This window comes from Eubalaena glacialis, chromosome 4 (assembly GCF_028564815.1).
Source record: "Eubalaena glacialis isolate mEubGla1 chromosome 4, mEubGla1.1.hap2.+ XY, whole genome shotgun sequence".
Taxonomy (NCBI): Eukaryota; Metazoa; Chordata; class Mammalia; order Artiodactyla; family Balaenidae; genus Eubalaena; species Eubalaena glacialis.
The window spans coordinates 29824008-29848863 of NC_083719.1; the positions used below are offsets into that span (position 1 = coordinate 29824008).

Genomic DNA, 24856 nt, shown 5'->3' on the forward strand with positions numbered 1-24856 from the left:
CTCTAGCTATGCCAGTTTCAAGTATTCATTGGGAGAAGGTACAAATCAGAACTCATAATCCCTACTCCCAGTGAACTCACAATCTACTGGTATAAAAAGCTGTGTACTGTTCAGATAGATCTCTTCAACAGTCTTTTCAGGATCCCAAGTTTTGAAAAATTTTTTTAACTGTTGATGTTTGATTTTTTAAAACAGGAGAACAAAATTATTTATAATCCATGCCTTTGCTATCCTATAAAATATTCAAATTAACACTTAAAACATTCTTTTCTATTTTTTCCTTTTAGCTCCTCCTTGGTTAGTCAGTAATTTTCCAAAAATTTTATCATAAAATAAAGCCCATGACACTTAAAAAAAATACTCTTTATACCTTCCTTCATGTAGAAAACTTACATAAGCCTTCTTATTGACTTACAGTACACTAATCCTTCATGGTTATTTTTAATGTTAACAAGAATAAACTACATTTGAAATAAACAATTCCTCTTTCTAGTTCAGCAGTTCATGTAATATGATTTGATTTACTAGGGCCATGAATATAAATACATACAGAGCATCAAAAATATTAACTCAAAATTATCTGAAGAGTCTACATTTACCAGGAAGCACTGTGGCACATTAGCAGTGAATGAAGTCAAAGCGCACAGAGTAATACATAGCAGTGGGGAAAAAACTCTTGAAACATAACATTCTGGGGAAATCTGGTTTTCAAATAATGACCCATAAGAGCTAAAGAAATGAACTAAAAAAGAAAAGATAACAATGGTTTAATTTTATTCACATGTAGTTGCCATGAAAAGGTTAACTCATTCATAAAAACATTTTTGCTATTCAAACATCCTTTGCCTCTCATCATCTCTTACAAATAAATCCCCACCACAGAGCAGAAATGTTAGAAGTTATATCACAAATGAAGCACGTTAAGTATTTTTAAAACCTTTAAACTATGGCTTATGAACAATTTTACATAGCAGGTTACCTATTAATATGTTACATATTAAACAGATCTCTGGTACCATTTTGGACAATCAGATTTCCTTGATATTAAAGATGGAGTTGGCATTTTTGTCAAAAAGTTATTTTAAACCTGTTAGGGAGTTTCTGTAGCGTGGAATTTCACTTCTTTCTAAAGTGGCATCTTAAGTATATCATTTTTAAATCAAACAAGAAATTAGATCCATCTCTGGGAAAACACCAATTTTTATTGTATGCATCACGTAAACTCCTTGCTATTAGTGTCTATGCAGATACTCTTAACTAAGGAAAAAAAAACAGATTCTTGTTCTGGATATACAACAAAACTTAGGTTATCTTTGTATAGTAACATTTAGATAAAAATTTTGACAAGAACATGATAATTGTTGCCAGAACTAAGAGCACTCAATTTGATTATAATACATCCTAGCTTTCACAGAATTTACTTCTGAGCTCACTAGACTCAAGTTCTATACGATAGAGTCTGTTTACTTTACCAATGTATATCTAGCACCTGACACAGTACATGGCACAGAGTGGCTATTCAATAAATATTTCAGTGATTGAAGAAAAGCTTTTAACAGCAAGTGAAAAAAAAAAATACAACTTTGAATAACTGGAATGAGAATACCAACTGTCTCATGATGCAGCAAGAGGTACTTTCTGTGATAATTCTAGGATTACTTATAAGTAGATCAGGAATTAGGTAAAGAAACTGTCTTAACGGGAAAAAAAGAAAAGCCATAACATTTTATCCTCCAAAGCTAATGTGTAAAACTTGGAATATGAGCTAGGTGAAAACTACCATGATAATAAGTAAGGCAATTCCAAAACTAAAGTGTTTTGCATATTTATTAAATAATCCATTTTCTTTCTGACAATACTCCTACACTAGATGAAAATATTTTTTAGAAGGTTTTACCAAACTCCTAATAGAATATGTCTAATTAGTTCATCCTTTCACTCTTTGAATCCATGTTAGATAGTTGTAAATAAGGAAGAACTTTATTAGACACTCAAATCATTAAAAAAAAAAATTACCTAAGACCCAAAATAGTTATTGGATAATTAATACATTTGAAATGGTGTCATGATTTTGTCCAGATATATTTCACCCAGCATTGTCAAAATTAACCTGACAGTCAATTAAATGAAAACATCTATAAATAATTTCAAAAATGATTGTTTGAATTTTTTAAATCAATAGTCATAACAATATCATTGTGTTCTGAAATTAGAAAACTCTTAGCATATAAAAAACATTTACCTACTTCAATTAGGTCAATGTCAGGATTTATCAAAATTCTCCATCATCAAATCTTTTAAAAAATCTTGACTTTTAGGTACTATAAAAAAACACTAATCAAATGAGATGTGTTTGGTCTGACCAATTCCACAAAGTTAGGAGGAAAAGGAAGGAAAAAAAGCTTGTACAGTTAAATTTCAAATCCTAAACATTTAATCTTTTATTGGAGCCTACCTCTCTAAACTTAAAGATATCAGCACTCTTGGAAACCAATTGTAAGCAATATAGAAATTTCACTGGTATGAATTCTAATCAATTTAGTCCATCCATTTTCTCACACAGTGAATATCTTTTCCATCAGAATCCAACAGAAGAATAATACAAATCTCTTTCCTGATCACCTTTGAGCCCAAGGCCAACCAGTCTCAACAATAACCAAAAAATGTAGCCTTATGACTGGCAGTCTGTTTCCACAGTAAAACTATTTTTGCCAGTAATCAAAATTGTCATCTGAGGAAATCCTTCACTGTTCTAGAAGGACAGTTCGAAGCTCATCTTCTTTATTGATCAACATTGAAGCAATTGCTCCGTCATTAAACTCAAAGGAAGTTCCTCCATCTACAACCATGCAGGCATCCCAACAACGAGAACGAACACAAACCCTAAGCAGAAAGAAACATCTCATTAAATATTAACACTTTTCTTAATCCTAAATTACAGTTTCTTTAAAACACTTCATTTTCATCTAAACTGGCAGATAGATCATTTGGCCTTGATTTTAAACATCAAGTTGCTCTTTGGTATGAGAGAATTAGTGACTATGTGAATATGTGGGTACATTATCAAAAAAATCTCAAAACTTAAATGTTCAGGAGAGCTCCATTCACCCAAACATTTATCAGTGAACAAGTTCAGATGGAATTCATAGGCTTTTGAATGTTGAGTTATTACCATTAGAAGTATTTTAAGTAGTGAGCAAGAAGGTAACTATTTTCATGTAAAATTTTTATTTACGTACAACATACAGAACAGGCACAAATTATTAGGGTACAGCTCAATGAACACACTTGTGTAATCAACACCCAAATTAGGAACTGTTACCCAGCTCCCCAGAAGCTCCCTCACTGCTCTTACTCCCATCTCCCAGTCTCTACCCCCCGCCCCCCCGTCCCAAGCATATCCACTATCCTAATTTCAATCACCATAGTAGTAATAGTTTTGTCTATTCTTGAACTTTATATAAATGAAAGAACACAACAGGTATGCCTGTGTCTGGCTTCTTTTGCTCAATAGCATGTTTGTGAAATCATCCATGTTATTACCTGTAGCAGCCGTGTGTTCATATTCATTGCTGTCTGAAAACACTTGCATTGTACAAAAATACCCAAATTTAAGTATCTCTTCTACTGTTCATGGACATTTGGGTTTTTACCTATTGGGAATAGTGCTACTATGAATATTCTTCAGCATGTCTTTTGGTGCACACATTTCTTGTCAGTGTATACATTTCTGCTGGATATATATCTTGGAGCAGAATTACTGGGTCACTGCATGTGCTATATTCTGCTTCGGTAGGTAACTGCCAGACAAGTTCCCAAACTATTCCTAATGGTGGTACATGAAAGTTCCACTTGCTCCACCTTGTTGATAGTATTTGAGCTATTCTGGTGTGTGTGGTATCATATTATGTAGTTTTAATTTGTATTTCTCAGATGAATAATAAGGTCAAGGATATTTTTCCATATACTTACCAGCCATTTGGATATTCTCTTTTGTGAAATGCCTGTCCATGACTTTCGGCCATTTTTCTACTGGGGTGCCTGTCTTTTTCTTATTGACTTGTAGGAATTTTTAAAATATATTCTGGATATGAGTCCATTGCTAGACTATCTCACTCTGTGGCTTGCCTTTTTATTTTCTTAATGGTGTCTTGATTAACAAAAGTTCTTAACTCTAACGTAGTTCAATTTATCAATCTTGTTGCTAAGAAATATTTTCCAACCACCAAAGTCATAAAGCTATTCTCCTACTTATATGAGCAAACATTTAAATGAATCTTTATAGTTTCATCCAAACTGAGTATAGATTCGTTGATTAATCAAAATTAACTCTCAAATGATAAAGTGATTCTTAAGTATGACGAGTTTCCTTTTTTGTGTCTTTCCTGGAAAAATTCAGTTGTGTATTTTCAAAAGACTATATGCACACTATAAGCAGCGATTTGTAATTAAACTGTCCTTTGCTTGCCATGAGATAGATGACAGATTTTCAGAATTATAGTAGGTTTTCTTGTTAGTTTGGAAAATTGGGCAACCTTTACAAAATAAGAAATTACAAACATTTCTGTATATCCTCTTCCCCCCAAAAAAGAATCCAAGGCAAATTTAATAAATGTGGGGATGGGGGGGGATTCACTTTTAGGGAAAAGCTGAAAGCAATGAATCCTACTCTAAAGTTATATTGCTGTACAGGTTAGACTTTGTAATGAATGCATGTCCTGCTTTTATGCCACAGCATGTGAAAAAAAAAGTTGCTTTCCAGTCAGTTTCTTTTGAAGTGATTATTTGATCTTACTATGTCTTACTAGAGTAAACAAACAAACAAGCCCACATCACCCAATTAAATAACTATGCTCTCCTTTCTATTAACTTAAATTTTAGTTTCTCTAAAATGGAACCCTAAGTTTTAGACAAAATATTACTGTAGCCAGGTTAGCATGACACCTCTTTATTTCTACAGGTTCTACTTTCCCAGCTAGATTAAGTTTGAAGGAGTGAATTTAATGAAATTGAACACTTTTAAAGCCAACTGTGCTTTATAATTACAAGGGAGGAAAACAGCCACAAGACAACTTTGGAAGCTTACTTTGAGGTGAAACAACGCTGACGACTGCTTGAAAAAACTCTGTTTGCTATTGGTTCTCGAATACTGAAAAGTATTTTTGGTTCTTCTGGACTATAGAGCAGCGATTCATTATATTCATTTGTTACTATAAAGGAAAAAAAACAAATATTAGCACATTCTATGGAAAGACAGTCACTTCTGAGAAGTGCAAAATGAAAATGGATGCCATCCCCAATTTACAAGCACAGTTCTATTCCAAAGGTCTGGTGGGCAGCAAGTTTCTTGGAACTCACAACACGTTCCATTAAAAAAAAACCAACAAAACAACGCTTATAAATGAGGACTATGTTCCAAGACCCGCCCCAGATGCCTGCAGGACCCATAATATAGCGGAAATCGGTGCATTGGGCGGGCTTGGGGGGACCTGTAAAGCTAGTAATCAAACAAAAAAAAGAGAAACTAGTTTGAGGCACTCGAAAATGCACCTTAAGTTGCCATAATCTCTTGCTAATAAGTTCCTTTCCAAAATACCACGCCAAAGAGTTCATAAGTATGTTAATAGTCTTGATATAAAATTCAGTCTCAAACAATGGCAGGCAATATGCTTTCTCTAATGAAACTGCTATTACTCAAGATATTTCTAGAAGTCTTTTGGATCTGCTTTCTCTCTAACCAAGAGGCACACAAGAGTTGGCATGCAGAGCACAAACTGGTTAAAAACAACCGTACAAAGAAACTGGGCTTGAAAGAACATTTAGTTGAGCACCACATTGAAAGACATTGCAAGACTATTAGATAATCTACACTATATACCAAAATTTCATTTGAATTAAATGAAGTGTCTGTAACAGTGACTGCACCATTGGCGTTCACTATTGCTTCTGAAGATAGTCAAATCTTCAAAGGAATAATATTCATTCAGTAAAGCAGTATGTTTATTAAAAGAAAAATCAATCACTGTATTTTATATATACCCTTAATTTGTATACCTGATATAAATTTCAGTTGTTTTATACACATTATGCTTTAAGTTAAATTATATAATGAAGAATCAATTACTATAAATGCCTAACTTTCCTTTCTTTGATGCAGATTTAACACTAATTCTAGCTCAAAGCCATGATTAAAATAATCTTTTAGGTCTCAAATTGAGAAAGGGAGAAAACAGTCCATTTGAGAGAGCTGAAAGTAACCACAGAGATTTAGTCCTGTTTACAAACTATATTTTAAAGACAAACTATCTCCCCAACAAAGAAAGTCTTACGAGAATCCAAAATATATAAATAAAATGAACTCACACTGTTAATATACTCTATCATGTATTGCTAAATCATTTTAAAAGCGACCAGTAAGAACATGTCTGTTCTGATAACTCTCAAATTCAAATGTTTATGGATGACAGTTGCAGCACAGGTAAATAGATGCAACTATAAACAAGTTTGGATTTTTTGTTTTTTAAAAATAATTTACCTTGAAATCTTAGGATACTCTTCAATTAAACAGAGACAGCACGATTTAGCTTTAGTTTGAGGTCCATACTTTTGAAAATGATCCTAGCAGATGAGTAGACTTTAGTGTTAAAATTTCATATGCAAATCAAATGAATGTGGTTTTCAGTTTACGAATTTAAATATTTTAAAAAAAAAAAATCTAACAAATAAATTTGAAAAATTCTTATGCCCCAGCAATCTACGTCCACTCTCCCATTCCACAGTTGAGGAAGCAGAGGAGCAAAGAAACAGTCTTGCCCATCGTTTCACAGTGAGTGGTTGGTCTGGGATTGGAACCTAGGTCTTCAAATTCGCTGATCAGTATCCTTTCTCCAACTGTGCTGGTTCTCTTAAAAGAACCCTGAAATAACTGGGCAGGAATATATAGGAGAAGGTTAAAGAGAAGATTTTAGTGAACGTGAAGGTAAGCAATCAGAGCTCAGTGAATTCCTTCTCATTTAGAGGATATTAATGGCACACTGAGTTTAGGTGTGCATTTCCTAATTTCCAGATGTGTATTTTTCTACATTTTCCTATCCCCCAGGACATGTTTGCAGTCACACTGTTTTGACACAGAGGTTATATTTCCATGGTTGACAAAAATCATAATATAAAATTCCAGCTTTAAACTTTTTATTGTTTAAAATATATTTTAAGGGGTATATATTAAGAGCATGTTTGAGTCAAAAAAGTACTACGCTTTGCTTAATTAGACAAGTACACTTCACAATAACATCCTCAAAATATGTACAGAACTTAACTGAAAGTGTTAGTAGTTATGATCATTGGTCACTGACCTTTCTCTACAAATTCTCTGTTCAATGGAAGACTTAAATTTCCTTGTCGTTTTGCTATTGAAAAAGGAAAGGGGGAAATATCTTGATTAAATAAAATATTTTATAATGTACAATACAGCTAACATACAATGAAATATATTTAGCATATTATAATAGTAACATATAAGAGCTATTTGGTACTCACCAATATTTAGAACATCTTCCACAGCCTGAGGTGTAACCCTGTTAATATTGAATGACCTAGAAACAAACACCATATACATCTTTTCTTATTTTAGTTCTAAAAACATACGAAAAATGAAAAAGGAATAATCTACTTAATGTACAGAGAACTCTTAGAAATTATCAGGAAAAAAAAAAAAATGACCAAAAGACAAGAGCCACCTTATACAGTTTTAAAAAGTGGGCAAAGTATATGGGCAAATAGTTCATGGGTCTATATGAGAAAAATGTTCAATCTTACTCATACTTGAGGAAATACAAATTAAAACAAGATTTTTCTCAGATTTTAAAGATTAAAAACTGACAATGTATTGACATGGGTATGGGAAAAGAAGTATTCTCATATACTAATGGAATTATAGAAATTGCAATTGGAGGGCAATTCTGCTCTATTAAGATTTAAAATGAACATATTCTTCAATCTAGTAGTTTATCCTAAAATATATTTGTACATATAATACACAAAGACAAATACAAGGATATTTACTGAAGCATTGTTTATAATAGCAAAACAACTGGGAAGCACATAATAGCAAAACCATAGGAAGCTGGGTAAATAAATTATATTATAGCCACTCAGTAGAATACTATGTAGATATTAAAAAGGCTAAAATACAACTATATGTACTGATAATGGAAAGATAACAATATGTTAAGTTAAAAAACCAAAAGCATTATATGGTATGTATGTGTGCATATATACATAAAACTTACCTGTTTTACTTATATTAAAAAAATATATGCATATACAGAGTGGTTATATCTGGAGATTAGTACTAGAGATACGAAATGAAAGAGACTAACTTTTTGTTGTATACTCTTTGTATTATTTCACATATTTTAAAATGTGTATTTCTTCAAATTATAAAATAGTTTCTGAAGATGAGAAATCTTTTACTAGCAAGATGCCTTGCTTAACCACTTAAGAACAAACGTTAACACAAACATGAATAACTTTTTTAAAAATTAATTAATTAATTTATTTATTTTTGGCTGCGTTGGGTCTTCGTTGCTGTGCGCGGGCTTTCTCCAGTTGCGGCGAGCTGGGCTACTCTTCACTGCGGTGCGCAGGCTTCTCATTGGGGTGGCTTGTCTTTGTTGAGAAGCACGGGCTCTACGTGCACAGGCTTCAGTAGTTGTGGCACACAGGGTCAGTAGTTGTGGTTCGTGGGCTCTAGAGCGCAGGCTCAGTAGTTGTGGCGCACAGGCTTAGTTGTTCTGCGTCATGTGGGATCTTCCGAGACTAGGGCTCGAACCCGTGTCCCCTGCACTGGCAGGTGGATTCTTAACCACTGCGCCACCAGGGAAGTCCCTGAATAACTTTTAAAAGAAGCTCTGTGCTGGGGTCTAAAAAGATGGTTAAGGAAAGGTTTAAAAAAAAAAAAAACTCTTCCAGGTAATTTGGAATTCTCCTGCCTCTAACTCTTCTCACTCTTCTCAGTAGATAATCCACATGAACAGGAACAACGTTGCATAGTCACACAACTCCAGACCTAATTCAGTGGCTCTTAATATTTTTGAGGAGGAGGAATAAGAGATACTCTGTATACCCTCTAATCCAATAGCCTCCACATTTTGAGAAATGTGAAAACATTTTGGACATTCTCTTAAGAAAAATGCAGATACACAAATTTTTACACTAAAAAATTGGGGTCATTCACAGACCATACCCCTATGCTAAAAAAATCTAAAATCTAGCCCTTGCCTTTCCTATTTTTCACCATTATCTGCCCTCCAATTTCACATTCCAAACACCCCAGGCTCATTCTCGCCTCTGTACCTTTGCTCATACTTACTATGTGGTATAAAGCAAAATACTTTTGAGTGTTCTGACTTTCTTATCGTTTAGTATGAGGTTCACAAAACCTATCTCATTCGCATTACTGTCACACACACTACAAGACATAAGGCACTTAGGGCACTACCTGGCTCACAGCAAGAACTCAACACTGAATGAAAATGTCAAATGCAAGGAATATGTATGAGTTATACTCTAATTCCTCTGAATATACCCATTACTGAAAGATACTGTTTCGGAATTATACTTTAAATTAAAAGTCACATAAAAATAAGCTCTTTATTAGGGTGCCACTGAATTAAAATATGTTTAGGGCAAAAGATATTAATGACTTATATCTCCTTATTGTAGTTAAGACTTAGTTTAAGAGAAAAGAAGTCTTATAAGACATGCTCTAACATTCCTAGAACTATGACTTATTAGAGATACCACAAATCAACACAAACTAAGTTCTCTGAATTGGGGTTAAATTAAAACTAATTTCCTGTGGTTGTAATCGAAATCTCAGCCAATTCACTCTACCTTTAGGAGTGGTTTACATTCTATATCAAAGACAAGCTATGTGCCAAAGCAGGTGTTAGCTAGCACACAACAACTTTTTCCTCAGATCTACAACCTTGACCCTTCTAAGAGTTCTGATTTGAAACCGGACATAACTTCTACTAAAGACAACCAAACTGAAAGACAAGGAGTCTCATATCTTCCTCAGCTAGTAAAACTTTCTCTTAAGAACACCTCCTCACCCTTAATTAAGTCTGCGAGGACAGAATGTATGGAGGAGGACTGGCAACAGTCTTAAGAACTCATGGAAACAGAAATAATCCCGCTCTGTGGTACTTCTCCTGGTGTGTGCTACAGATCACATTCCACACTGGGAAGAGGACCGAGATGAGAATGCAACAATGCAGAGGCACTTGCTATGCAACATAACCATTACATCCTATGTCTTGTGCAAGAATTTTTGGAAATGCAAAGATGGGATAGCTAATCCCTGAACTCTCTTCCCCCCCAACCCCAGACACATGATTAGGCTATATTTCCCACCCCCTCTTGCCACATAGCATGTAACTAAGCTCTAGCTAAAGGAACAAGAGTGGCTATCATGGGCAACACTTCTAAGCATGTCTCACAACCTCCCACAGGGGACCGTCCATGCTTTTCCTCCTTCTGTGGCTCATGAGGTCTACAGCTTATAGTTAAGTCCAGAATTTAGATCCTGCCTCCACCATTTATTAGCCACATGGCTTTGGGCAAGTCAGCCAACTTCTGAGACTTTTTAAACTCTACTAATGAAAATAAAATCACTTAATTCCAGAATATTTTTGAGAATTTAAATAAGACAATATACTTACTTGGGACAAAGAAAGTGCTCAAAAATGGTACTGCAGTAAGTTGCAATTATTAACGTATAGAACATATAACTTTCCCTCAGTCCCTCTGGCCCCTAGGCTTCTCTTTTCTCCCCCTACTTTCTGAAGAGAAAAAGGATCAAAAGATACATGGGAAATGCAATCGTAACGAAAGAATTATCAGTTATGACAGGGAGGAGAGTAGAACATGTTAGAAGCAAGTAAGCTACATAGGGCTGAGTAGAGAAGAAAAGAGACTGAGTTAACCAAGGTGGCAGGGACAGGATATAGTTAGAGAGACAGAGAGAGTTGGTTCTATACTAGAGCACAGGAGACAAAGCAGACTTTAATAAGCAACACAGAGAAGACTGAAATTCTAGTCTCAGCCCTACTTACTTAAATGCAACATCAACACAGGACTCAACTATAAAGTGTGTGGTAGGGGAAATAAAACTCAATTTTAAAGCATCCAAACTTAAAGTCAGTTTGATAAGCACTGTTTTAGCTGTATTTGTGAGCATGTAGTCATTTATTCAAAAAGTATTTAAGTGACTTTGTATTAAGCAATGTGCTATGCACACAAAAAATTAAGCAGGAAAAAAAAAACACTAGTCAATACCCCATGTGCCTCAAGTTGCTCAAACTAACTGGGTATGAGCTTATCAGAAACTAATAATGTGCCAAGTGCTATAACAGTGCGATGAGGAAAAAGTGCTGGGTAAGGGCAAAAAAGGGAATCAATTAATTAGGCTTATGAAAGGAACTAGGTCTTAAGTAAAGGTTTCCTACAGAAAATGACATTTGAAGATTGGAATTTTCAGCCAGTGGATGGAAAGGGGAGAGTGTTCAGGCATTCAATGCAGGAAGAAGCTGCATTGAGCAAAAACAAAAAGCCCAGAGAGAACATGGCTTGTGCTAAGAATTGCAAGTAGCTTGCAGTGTCTCCAGTGTGATGGGTTAGGGTCAGGCAGGAGTAGGCTGGCAAGGAGGTCATACTTAAAGGGCCTTATGTGACAGTCTGAGCAATGTGAACATAGGAGTCAACGAAAGTTTTAAAGCACAGAAGGAAATAGTGAGATATACCTACATTTTAGAAATATTACTCTGTGGTAGTAGTATGAATGACAGCCTGAAGAATAAAGGGTGAGACACAAAGAATATTCACTGAAAAGATGGGGCCCTATACCAAAGAAATAGCAATAGGAACTAAAAACGGGGGCTAGAGCTTCTGAATTATATCTGACAGGATTTAGAGACTGGTAAATGCATAGGGGAAAAAAGGGAGACTCAAAGATAAGAGCAAGGTTTTAAGGAATAATGTGTTTTCCTGAGAATATGAAGTCGAGGTTAAGGGTGATACTATTAAGCAAGACAGGGAACACGGGGAGAACAACTGAAGACAATAAATTCAGTTTTAAATGTGTTGAATTTGAAATGCTATTAACATCCTATGTAGTAGGTAAGTTTACAATATGAGTTTATACTCAAGAGAAGACAGCTACAGATAAAGGTCTGGGAGGCATGTGCATGTGTGTACTAAGAAGTAGAAGAGACTTCCCAGAGAGAGGTCACAGGGTAAACAAGTTGCAGGATGTCCCAGGTTATCTCCAGTTATGTCTTGAATGCACAAACCTCCAGCGTATTTTTTGATACTGTACTTTGTTTTCATTTCTTTACTATTACTTAAAATATTCATTTTTAAAAATATATAGTCCCTAAAAACATTTCTCATTTTCTTTTTTCTCTTTACAAACCTAGTATGGGAAGCTAAAAAATGACCAGATCCAGGCTGCACTATAATCTAAGAAGTCAAAGCTGGACTCCTGGACCCAATCAATGAGTGTAGCATAAACTGAGCCAACCGATATAATAACACCAGGCTAGCTACCTCTTGCGTATTAGAGGCCTTAGATACACCGATATGAGATAGCAACTAAATTACAATTACTTAAAGTATTTCACAAAAGTTGATAAGCAACATCCCAAGTTACTCACCAGGCCTTTGATCCTGTTCCAGTACACAAATTGAGCCCTGAACTCTTCTGTTTTTCCCATGGACCATCATCAACTGAAATCTCGTAGTAGGAAGCCCTGTGAATTGAGAATATAAAAGTGGATTGGCTGAACTTATGTCTCATGGTAAATAAGATAAACATAGTCTTTCAGCGCTGATGAAATCTAAGTAGGCCAGCTTGACTCAGACATACCTGACTTAGTCAGCACACACATCATGATGCTAATTTCAATACTAATTATGTGAAAAAAAATTTTAAATATCTGCATGTCTGCATCCCTCTCTGATCTATATGCGCCTCCTTTCTATCAATACTTTAACATTTCAAACAGGAGCTTCTTGTAAATTTTTACCTAGCATTGCTGCTACTGCTTTTATGGAAACATACAGAACCTTATTTCAGAATTCAAAAAGAAAATACCATTCCTAGGGGAGTTTCATTCTTGGTAGCTAGTCCTTGATACATCTAAGTCTGCATCTAATCCTTCAAGTTACCAATAGTTTCTGCTAAACTCTTGTTTCTTAAGTTACATACTAATGTGCCTTTTGAATTGATAGTAAGCTAGCAGAGATAATGAAGTTCTAAAGAAAAATCTCAACCAGTCCTGGATCACTGGACGAAACTAGGGAACAAGAACTGTAATTTTTTAAGATTTATATTTCTTATTTAATAAATATGGAATTAACTGAGTCTTCTCACACCAGCAATAATGACACTATTCTTTAACTGCATGAATGTATAAATGATTTGCAACTATTCAAAGAGCTTTTGAAACACGTAAAAGCCTATTTTGTGAACTGTATCTTAAAATAATGATGTCACTGGTCAACAATGGGTTACTTTTCTCCAGCAAATAAAAAAGTTAAAATAAACCCTTAACAAAATACAACTTCTCAAAATAATGACAATTATTAGACATGCCTGCAAATACTAACATTCAATGGATAATTTATCTCTTATTCTAACCCTTTCATTTTCTCCTGCCAAGCTCTTGGTTTGTGAACGTTTTACATGATATAACTCCATGTCATTTTTTCTCTAAAGTCAGCATTCTCTACAAAAATAAAAGATAGCAAGCCTAATATTCACATTTAATCTATTTCATAGCTTTGTTATATCTTCCTAGAAAATTAGGAATTTTAGGTACATTAGGAGCCTATTATACACAGACAAGCCATCTGAATCCACAGGAATGGCTGCTATTATGCCAGAATCACATAGAACCAGAGATTATAGGTAAGTGGGGATAGAAGAGAAGCAGAGGTGAAGAGAAAGGAAAGTATAGTCAGGTGAGAGAGACGCTGACCCAAAACAATGAACAAATTTAGTGTCATTCCCACATGCAGGTTTATCAAGATTAGTCAACTCATAGAATTTTGGCTTCAGGGAGATTATTTTTTTAAGGCAGCAATAAAACTCACAGTCCCTTTAGAGTGGGTATACTTCTTCTTAAATTGTCCACTGCTACAGCCCAAGAATAAGACATTCTAGGTTAGAACAAATAGGAGAAAAGAAAAAAAATTGGGCTTTTAAAATGTTCTTAAGTCTAAGAACATTATAAATGAGGCAGGAATAATATTGCTGCACTTCATATTTTCCAAGCAAAGCACTTCAGTTTTCAGGAAGACCACAGTTCTACTGTATACACTGAAGAAGAGCACAGGCTTACCCTGGCTCTGTTATTTATTAATTGTGTGATTTGGGGCAATTTACTTCGCTTCTCTGAGCCACAGACTTCCCTATAAAATGGAGATAATGATAACATTTGGCAGGACTCAATATTTATTCATTCCATAAACATTATTAAGTGCCTAATATGTTTTAATAAGCACTGTGTTGGTACTGGGGATTTAATGGCAAACATAATAGACACGATCTTCTTGACCTTTATATTCTAGTAAGTAGGTCAGAAATTTTAAAGTAAATAATAATTACCAACTATTTAGAGTGCTGTTTTCTGCTTTAAGCAGTAAACAAGATACTATATAAGAAATAATACAAGATGACCTTGAGATAGCACTGCCAGTGGGAAGGCGTGTACAGGCAGGGGCAGTTCAAAAAATTGGCAATACTTCACAAGTTTTCATGACAACTCAATACAGGATCTGGAATCAGAAATTCTGGGTTTACATGATGGTTCTGATGCTAATTAACTAAATATATGACCTTGGGCAAGTTATCTGAATTCTCCAAATCTCAATTTTTCACTAATAAATACAACTACTTTTCTCACAGAGTTGCTATGAGCATACCTGTGACAACTTATACAGCATGCACAGTGCCTGACACATAGCAGGCATCCAGTAAGTGTTCATTTCCTTTCTGCCTAAGGGTCTATGTCATAGAGTCTTTAAAAATAAGTTCTAACATTTCCAGTAGTTAAATCTTTTTCAGTAGCATCAGAAGCCAACCCATTGCTGCCCTTATCTTAGTAAAGATATCAGGTGAGGCATCTAAGATCACAAAAAGAACGAGCATCAGACATCGGGGTAAACCAACCAAATCACAACCACCACAAAAAAATAAAAGCATTCAATCTAAAACCTCCTAATGGGACTTCACTGAATTTCCAAAAAATCTATCAATTGACCCCAATTTTCCTCCTTTTATAAGTTATTTTTTAGTAAGTACAAATCATAAAGCAACACTAGTAGAAGCTCTCAGAAGTTATGACCTTTAAAATATACAAACAGAATAATGTAAGCCATTAAATGGCTTCCCTAGAATTAAGCATAAACTCACAAAACATCTTTACCTTTGTCATCTATTTATTTTAATGCAGACCTCCTCCAATCTCATTTTGAAGCTGTTGTTCTCTTCTGCCTCTTTAGCAATAATGACTAGATTATATCACTAATTAGAGTTACATTCTCTTCCTTCTCTCTTATGACACAAAAGTATCCATTACTCATTTCCATGCTGTTTCAAACTTGATATGCTATACACAAAGTTTTTCCGTTGCTGCATAAGTCTTACTATATTAAATACATCTTTACATTTTACCATATTTTAAAGTTCTTTAAGTAATATATTTTTATTTGATTTCTTTGAAGAATACATTTTACTTTTAATAATTTTTAAATTATGTATTTTACTACCTTTATGTGAGATACCACTATCTTTACCTTATTCATCTTTATATCCCTAGTGGGTGCACAATGTATTTTATTGCATAAATTTAAAATTATATTAATCAAAATAATTACAACTCAAAAAGATCATTCAAATCATTCTGTTGAATCAAGGCTTTGTTCTCTTCAGTACTACCTACCTCAGTTAAGTTATTGGCTAAAATGTGGCTTTTTTAAGACAAATTTTTCTCATCATAATTAAACTTTCTATAAAAGGATATGACTTATAATAAAGAGAATTTCAGAATATATGAAACTCTCGGTAAACTAGGGAATCAATTACGTGACCTTCAAAGGGTCACATGGTTCTGGAAGCAGGAAAGTAGGATATAGATTCATCTCTATCTTCCACCCCTAATTCACTTACATCAACAAAAATGAGAAGGAAAGTTCTAACATACTACCAAGAGTTAAATTAACTTTATATTATGGCAGTCACTTTATAACTGGTAACTGGTGTCACACAAAAAAATTTTTGCAAAAAAATTCTATTGACGATTTAAGCCTAAATTATATTCAACACTCACAAAATAGATTTTATCAGTAATAAAATACTGTATTTTTATATTCCTAGTAAAGAACTTCACTAAACTTAATTTTTGGTAATAATGGTTACAAATCTTAAGCTGTCAATACACTTGCTTTATGATGTTGCACTAAGAAGGATCAATATTACCTATGTAGTATACTTGCCAAAAATGCTTATTCTGAATCTTATCATGCAGAGAAGAAAAAAAAATCATACAAATCTAAAAAAAGGAATATTCTGCAAACCAATTGGCTTAGACCATTCAAAAATGTTAAAATCACAGATGACAAAACAGGGGTGGGGCTAAGAACTGTTCTTAATTAAATCTAAAGGGCCATGATAGCCAAATGCGTTCTCCTTAACTGCATCCTGGACCAAAACAAGCAAACAAATAAATCAGCATTAAAAAACATTAAGACAGTCAGTAGGGCAATTTTAATATGGACTGTCTATAAGATCAATGTTTTATGTCAATTGCAAATGTATGCCTATATATCATTCTCTTAAACATTTATAAAGCACCTATATGATAGATTAAAGGCTCTGAGAAATACTGCAGTAAAGAAATCTGAATAACTTTGTTTAACCTAGGGTTTCACAAATTTTTTGGTAATAACACCTTCTTTCCTCTTAACATGTATTAACATGTACAAAGGTTTGGAAATATTTCATTAAATAATTCATTTCTCTTAATTATACAGTATTAATCATTCACAAATCTTAGGTTGTAGAAATAAATAGCTTAAAAATTACTAAAATATTAAAATTTCAAACTCAAGATCACAGGTTTAAAACTACCTGGATGATAGACTCTCCCCAATGAAGACTTCATTTAGTGCTCTCACTGGCAAAAGCTGGGGTCCAGAAGCCTCAAACCCTGAAGGTAATGAAAAAAAAAATCCAAGACAGCTCCTTAAATTTTAGAAATTTTATCATATAAATTTTATAAAATATTAATATATTCATATTTGTCTTAATAGTGTCTATACCTTAACATTATTAACATATAAATTCAATCATATTTAAAGTATTCATAATACAGACCCACAAAATCATCTAAACATTATGAAGCAATGAAGCCCCTGTCTCTCCAAAATAAACCTTAGGTCTTCTTGAAACAATTTTTCAAGAGTGATAAAATATATTTATCCATAGCATAAGATTCATGTGGTCACACTTGACTTAGTTTTACTCTGGAAGCTTCAGAAGTAGAAATGATCAAGTACTTCCAAAGGAGAGCCATTCTGGATTTAAGCAGCAAATTACATGAATGGCTCATATAGGAAACCAAATCAGTTATGTTAAAAATCAGATTATTTTTTCAAATAGAAAACCTCAAGAGTGATTTTTAGCAATGGCAGCACTGGAGGAACAGAGCCACATCTCCTTTTATGACTCCTAAAAAAATGTCATCTATTTTTTACTCTGTAAGGTTGTATGCACAGCTTAAGTAATCTTCCTTGATGATTACTTAAACATCACTCCATCATGCAAAATCCTCCAAAGAATTCCCACTGCTTTCTGGATCAAACTTGTGATTGTCACCTTCAAATGGTCTCTCTTACTTTTTATCTTTTACCAGTCTCCAAATGGAAATGCCAGGCCCTTCCTCTCAATGTCACCAAGAGCAGATTCACTGCACCCAAGTATCTCCTGCTGGGCAAGCACTATGGAACAAGTTCCCTTTTCTGCCTCCTCCACATTTTTTTCCTTAGTCAAAGCTTAAAAGTCCACCTCAGCTGTGGCAGCAGCTAGCCTCTAAGATGGTCCCCAGTGATTCCTGCCTCCTGGTATTCACATTCTTGTACAACTCTCCCTCTCATATCACACCAGGATTAGTCTATGTGACCAACATATGGCAGAAGTGACGGTACGTCACTTCTGTGCTTTGGTTAAAAAAGACACCCTGGCTTCTATCTTGGTCACTCTCTCTCAGATCACTTGCTCTGGGGGAAGATATTTCATAAGCAGTCCAATGGAGAAGCCAACATAGTGAGGAACTGAAGCTAACAGCCATGTGACGAGTTGTGACGCATATCTTCCAGTACAGTCTTGTCTTCAGATACCGCTGTCCTGGCCAACAGCTTGACTGTCACCTCCTGAGAGACCCTAAACTCAAACTAACAAGCTAAGCCACTCTTGGATTCTTGACCTTCACAATCTCTATGAAATCATAAATATTTTGTTTTAAGATGCTCAATTCTGGGGTAATTTGTTACGTTTTAAGATTCTATGTTTCGGGGTAGTGTGTATAGATATCTAATACACATTAGACACTTAATACACTAATAAAACTTTCCACCACTGTCACCAACACAACCACCAATCTATTATTCTCCTCTGACTTGTAGCCTATTTGTTTATATTTATTGAATGTTAATTACATGTATCTCATATCTTTTGGATTATAACTGCCTAAAGTGGCCCAACTATTCTTTCAATTATAAGCTGTTGTTACAATACCAAGGAACCTTTGAAAACTTATTTGACTAAATTATGTAATGGGTTAACATTATCAGCTAAATCTCATTAATATAGTAGAAAGAACGTGACACAAAAGGTATATAGAAAATTTGCTGTGTTTAATCAAATTTGATTGTACTTCAGACTGCAAAACCTAACTTTTGAAACTCTTAATTTGGTACTAGATATATTCACATTTTCACATCTGACAAGTTTTACCAATGTAAAAAGTTAAAATTTATTATTTAAGTTATTTTTCTTTGCATAGGGTAAATCACTAATGGAATGTTTTACATCTCCCCACAGATTTTCTGCAAATGCTCAACTAACAGTAAGTACTCACTAAATATTACTAATAAATCTGAAATCTCACCATCAAACTGTAACCATATATTTTTATTTTATATGGTCTTGACTTTTTAATCTCTATACCCGTTTTTCCTCATCCTAATTTTCCTTTCTGTATTGCACTTTTATTATGTGCGCTTGCTGAAGTTCACTTGAAATCTTTTATCAAAGAAGGAAGAGAAAACATAAAATTACTTCGAGTCTCATTAATCATCTTAATTCTGCTTATATTTTCTTTCATGCTAATTGACTACCAAACATTATCTAATCATGAACTGTTCATTTACAACTTGCTTCAACAGGACATGATAAGATGGACTCAATACCAATTAACAATTTTCTATCCAAGAGAATGCATTACAAAATTAATTATTAATTTGTATTTTTAAGTATAGAATTGTTATACTAGTGACAGAGGCTGCAATCCTGTGCAATTCCCTCACACTGTCAGACTGTTAGACTATGTTTCCAAGTCTACTCGCATTGGGTATACCCATGGGACTAGTAATAGCCAATAGAATATGAGCAAAAGTAGTGAAAAGGCCTGGCTCCTAAAACTTCCCTAAGGATCCTCCATGCTCTCACTGTCTTCTTCTCCCCACAAGCTACAGAGGATCCAACAGAAGACTCAGAGGCCTTAGAAGATGGTAGGAGCCATTGTTCAGAGGTTGCCTGAACACCCCTTGGACAGTGAGCTGAGCTCTAAATAGACCTTCAGTATGTTAAGCCACTGAGATTATGGGATTGTTTATCAAATCAATTCACTTATCCAAATTAATACAACCAGGCTTGCAAATAAGAAAGTTACTAGTTTATGTGATTAAAAGTTTTTTAAAAAATAACTAATAAATCAACCCTACCTTCCCTTGAAGCTATAAAGGTAATAAAAATGAATTCTTCTTCATTAACTTGTATACAAATATAACCTAGTTAAGGATAGATAACACTAGATAGAAAATTTTATTTGCTTAAAAGTTATATCATCCCTTTTGCAAGCTGAAGTTTAAAAAAAAAAAACTAGGATTGTTTTTCTCTGTAATCTTTTGTTCTAAATTAGAAAGCGATCAGGGGTCAAACATGGTAGTATATTTATAATCTCAAACCTACTCCTATATTCAAAAATCCCAAATGGCAGCTTCCTAGGAAATGTTCCCTGTCAACTTGAAGAGAATTTAAATAGCAAATATGAGATATACCTTGAAATCCTTCTAAATTTTTCTCAGAAAATAAAGCTCTTTTATCAAAAAAAACCCCAAAAAACCCTCTAACAAGCCCACTAAAATAGTGCCTAGACATTGTAAATGTTATATAATTGCTAATAACAATATTAATAATTAATATAAGTAATTTCCAGGGTTATTATTGAGAAATCTGAAACTACTCTGATTCCAGATTCTTTATATATCTAATAACCTGTTCCAACAACAATCACCACCAACACCACCATCACTTCCTTTCTGGAAGCTTGCAAGAGGTTTGCTTTATCCCTAGTATTCTGACATACCTTGGTGTGGGACCTCTTACCACTGACTATATTAAGTACTTTGTGGGTCCTTACATTCAAAAACTGGTGCCTAAGTTTTGAGAAATTTTCTTATATATATTTTATTTTGAACATTTTCTGTTCTTTTTCTAGAACTAACACTAATGAGATAGGAACATCCTGAATATTACTAAGTTTATATGTAATTTTGTTTCATATATGATATATTAATTTAGCTTATAAACTAAAAACAGTGAATCTGAGATAGGAATCTGAGCAATGAATCTTTAAATACCAATCTACATCTTTCCTATAATGCTGTTGGTGAAAAAAACCAAATCCTGAACATCTTTTGGAGACAGCAATAACTTCTTTTGGTGAGGTATAAAGTAAAATTTCTAGCTAAGATTTTAATATCTTAAAAAAATTTTTTTTAATCTTAATATTTACTGCAATCTTTCAAAAATGATAATAAGAAATCATATGCTTATGAATTACTTGAAAGATGTCTAGATTTTAAAAAAATAATTACTTAAAAACTTTCAAAAAATCAAATGATTTTTTTTTCCCAGGGAAGAAGCATCTTTAAAACATGGCATTAACTCAGTTTAGGAACATGTTAACCTGTAAAGCTATAAATCACCATGAAAAACTCTGAAAAAAAATAAACGTAAGTAAACATCAAGATACCATGAAAAGACAGAAACAAAGACAGAAAGCAGATATGTAAAGATAGCTTTTGCTGATAAGTTTAGCCAAGAAATGAAATGCAGGAGGAAAAAATATCCTTTTATACAGTCCACAGACATTTAGGATATCTCTTGGGATCTTCTTGCACCATAAAAGTCTTACAGTTACTGGAAAAAGTGGGAAAATATTGCTAAATTATAATCCACAAATTAGCTCAAAACTGAGCATTCATCTTAACACAACAAAAAACCTGCATATCACATTATGATAATATTCTCTTAGCATCTTACACAAGTATTTGAAATGCAAATCTTAAAGCTGGGATGCGAAAATTTCCTAACAAAAAGATTCTAATCAATAACTAGAACCATGGGAAATATAATTAAATGTAAATATATAAATGTATAATTATTATGAAATCTTCCACAGATTAGTTCATTTTCTTTCTACCACTTTCTTTTTTCTTTCTGACATTTCAAAGATTAAGGCCAAGAATCTTTCCCTAAATATTAACTATCCTCTTGGACATTTTATAGTCCTTCCCTAATCAATGAGTTTTCAAACCCACCCTAGAAAAAATTTCACATGGAAATATGCTATATTTGTTATTTCAGAATCTAATCATAATAAATTTTACAACTCAAGTAGTTCACTGCACTTCCTTAAGTGTTGTCAGTGGCACCGAAATCCCCAAATAAGTTAATTATAAATTATTACTTCTAGAAATTAGAGATCAAAGGAACTATAAATTACATATTGCCCCAAACACACTTAATTCCCAATCTACCTACTTTCGTCATGAACTCTCTCAATGTTGAAGGCTCTACTATGCTGATTCAAACTTAGCTGCTGTTCGTGAAGGTCCACAGGAACAGGGTTGATGCCAGTCCCTTCAAGGTATAACCTGATTCGCTGCCTCCACAACCATCTTAGAAGAGTGAAGGAAAAGCAAATTATATTAAAATAGAATAAATTAAACAAAGGATTAGACATTATAATTTCTCCAAATTAAAAAATTCATATTAAAAAACTAGTTATTCCATGAACTTATTATACCAGAAACACCTAAAACCCACAGGTTCCTGATCAAAGACAGATTTAGATGTTTATTTCTCTTTTCTACTGTAATGGAAATATCTAATGTATTTGTATAAAACCTCCCAAATAACTTGAATTAAAGTCAAACTCTTTATCAAGTATTCATTAAATCCTATATACTTAGCTAATAGTTGTGTTTTGCTCATCAAAAAGTATAACACATATATAAAAAAGAAAGCATTCTGAAATTAAAACACTATTATGTTAAGGTGGTCAGATTCGATAAAAAAAATCCCTTCCCTAAAATTCTGTAATAATGTTTTTCTGTTTTTTACAATAAGAGATCAATAACAAATATTATAACACTTAAGATTACACCTAAAACTTAAATGACTTTTTGGTAAAAGTAAAGAAAACAAGAATCAGGTTTAATTTCAAAATCAACAACTAACATATGAAAAAGCCAATGGGACAGATTCTACTAGGTAAGTATACAAAAATATACTCCTACTTGGAGTATATTAGTCATTTGTGAAGGTGCTAAACTTCTGAAATGACTAGAAACTGGAATCGTTGCTAAAAAAAATGATTCCAGGGACTTCCCTGGTGGTGCAGTGGTTAAGAATCCGCCTGCCAATGCAGGGGACACGGGTTCGAGCCCTGGTCCAGCAATATTCCTCATGCCGCGGAGCAACTAAGCCTGTGCGCTGCAACTACTGAGCCTGCGCTCTAGAGCCCGCGTGTCACAACTACTGAGCCTGCATGCTGCAACTACTGAAGCCCGCACGCCTAGAGGCTGTGCTCCGCAACAAGAGAAGCCACCGCAATGAGAAGCCCGCGCACCGCAACGAAGAGTAGCCCCCGCTCGCTGCAACTAGAGAAAGCCCGCGCGCAGCAATGAAGACCCAACACAGCCAAAGATAAATAAAATAAATAAATTTAAAAAAAAATGATTCCAGAAGTCAAGAAGATTTAATACAATTTCACAAATACCTAGACAAAAAAAGTTCTCTCAAACTATAAAATCTAGGCTAAGTCAGGGAAAGAAAAGTAGTCCAACTTGGCTCTCTCTAATTAATCGGCCAACCTCAACTCAGCTCCTCCTTCCACCCTTCTCTTTTCAGGGCAGTCTGACCACTGAACAAATTAAGTGAAAGAAATATGAAAAAACATCTCCACTGCTTAAGAAATACTTAACATGTAAGACAGAGATACCAGGAATCTCAGCATGGTTAGAGTAAATCTAACCCTCAGTCATTCTGGATGGGAGAAGATGAGGATAAAAAAAATAAAATCTCAGAGAATTTGAACATTTAATTTTTCACCAACAGTTTTAATCATCTTTCTACCAAACTGCTAAAAACATGTAACGAGGTTAAAGTAGAGACATGGCCTCTATCTCAGTGAAGGAGAAAAACCTCTAATTGCAATTACATTACAGGCCAAGTGGCACTTGGCAGGGTTTCTCCATACAGTTCCAGTCGGGCTGGAAAAAGGGAAGTTAGATGTGGTTGTGACTCAGCTAATGTATTATTTTTTATGGCTACTGTTACAACTATGGACTAATCCAAATATTATCTAATTTGTTCTGTTTAACAGCATTTTTAATGGCACACAATAATAATATAATTATATAATAATAATAATAATAATAATATCTTAATAAGAAAATGATAGAGCAATAGTAAGAAATTCCTACCTGAACTCACCACGGTAGAACTTCTGTAAGGCTTCTGGGAAGGAATGCGTGTATCGAACAGGAAGACATAAATGACCCTCAGACCTTTATTTTAAAAGGAATTTGCGTGGTGTAAAGGGAAGAGGAAAAAAAAGTACTTAATTCAAAAGGTATCACTAAACTACAAAAATCAGATATGAAATTTTTTGAATTTCTACTTCTATAATTCATTTTGCCACAAATTGTCTATACTTTCAACAAGAACAAAAAAAAGACCAAACAGAAATAGTACTTTAAATCCAGGTTTAATGCCATAATACAACTTAAGTTTCCACATTACAGTAAAACTAAAAATAACAGCCAATTTGCCACTGACTGATTTCCCTGTAAAATTATCTAATGGTATAGTGGTATTTGCATCTTACCTTTAAATTATTTAACTACAACTTTGGGCAAGTCACTTTAGCATCAGCTTCCTCATCTCTAAAAGGGCCATAAAACCACCAATCTAAAAGGTTATTCTGAGGAATCAAACTATTTATGTGAAAGTTTTTTGAACCATAAATCCCTTTTAAATGTATTTAAGATGTTCTCTTAACCAAAAGAGAACTCACAGCTTAATCTAATGTAACCCTTCATTTATTCAAAAAATATATAAGGATGAGCTCCTTCAAGGAGTTAACAGCTTTACGTGGAAGACAAATTTTTTTTAAAATTGCAAATTACAAAGTGTTAAGATTGCCTATAGGTTGATACAGGA

At 33.9% G+C, this 24856-nt stretch overlaps 1 protein-coding gene across 2 annotated transcripts in view; it reads right to left on the bottom strand.

Moving 5' to 3' along the window:
* Positions 1-752: 752 nt before the first annotated feature.
* The window catches only part of NADK2 (NAD kinase 2, mitochondrial), a 45413-nt gene continuing 21309 nt past the window's right edge, over positions 753-24856 (bottom strand). Inside the window, exons 5-13 of one of the 2 annotated variants that reach the window (XM_061187708.1) lie at positions 24118-24201; positions 22172-22308; positions 17195-17273; positions 14158-14223; positions 12717-12812; positions 7537-7592; positions 7353-7406; positions 5087-5210; positions 753-2883 (exon numbers count right to left, since the gene is read on the bottom strand). In XM_061187708.1, the coding sequence (XP_061043691.1) occupies positions 2745-2883; positions 5087-5210; positions 7353-7406; positions 7537-7592; positions 12717-12812; positions 14158-14223; positions 17195-17273; positions 22172-22308; positions 24118-24201 (835 nt within the window). In that variant the 3' untranslated portion in view covers positions 753-2744. The remainder of the gene's footprint in view (positions 2884-5086; positions 5211-7352; positions 7407-7536; positions 7593-12716; positions 12813-14157; positions 14224-17194; positions 17274-22171; positions 22309-24117; positions 24202-24856) is intronic. The other variant, XM_061187707.1, reaches the window with a different exon arrangement.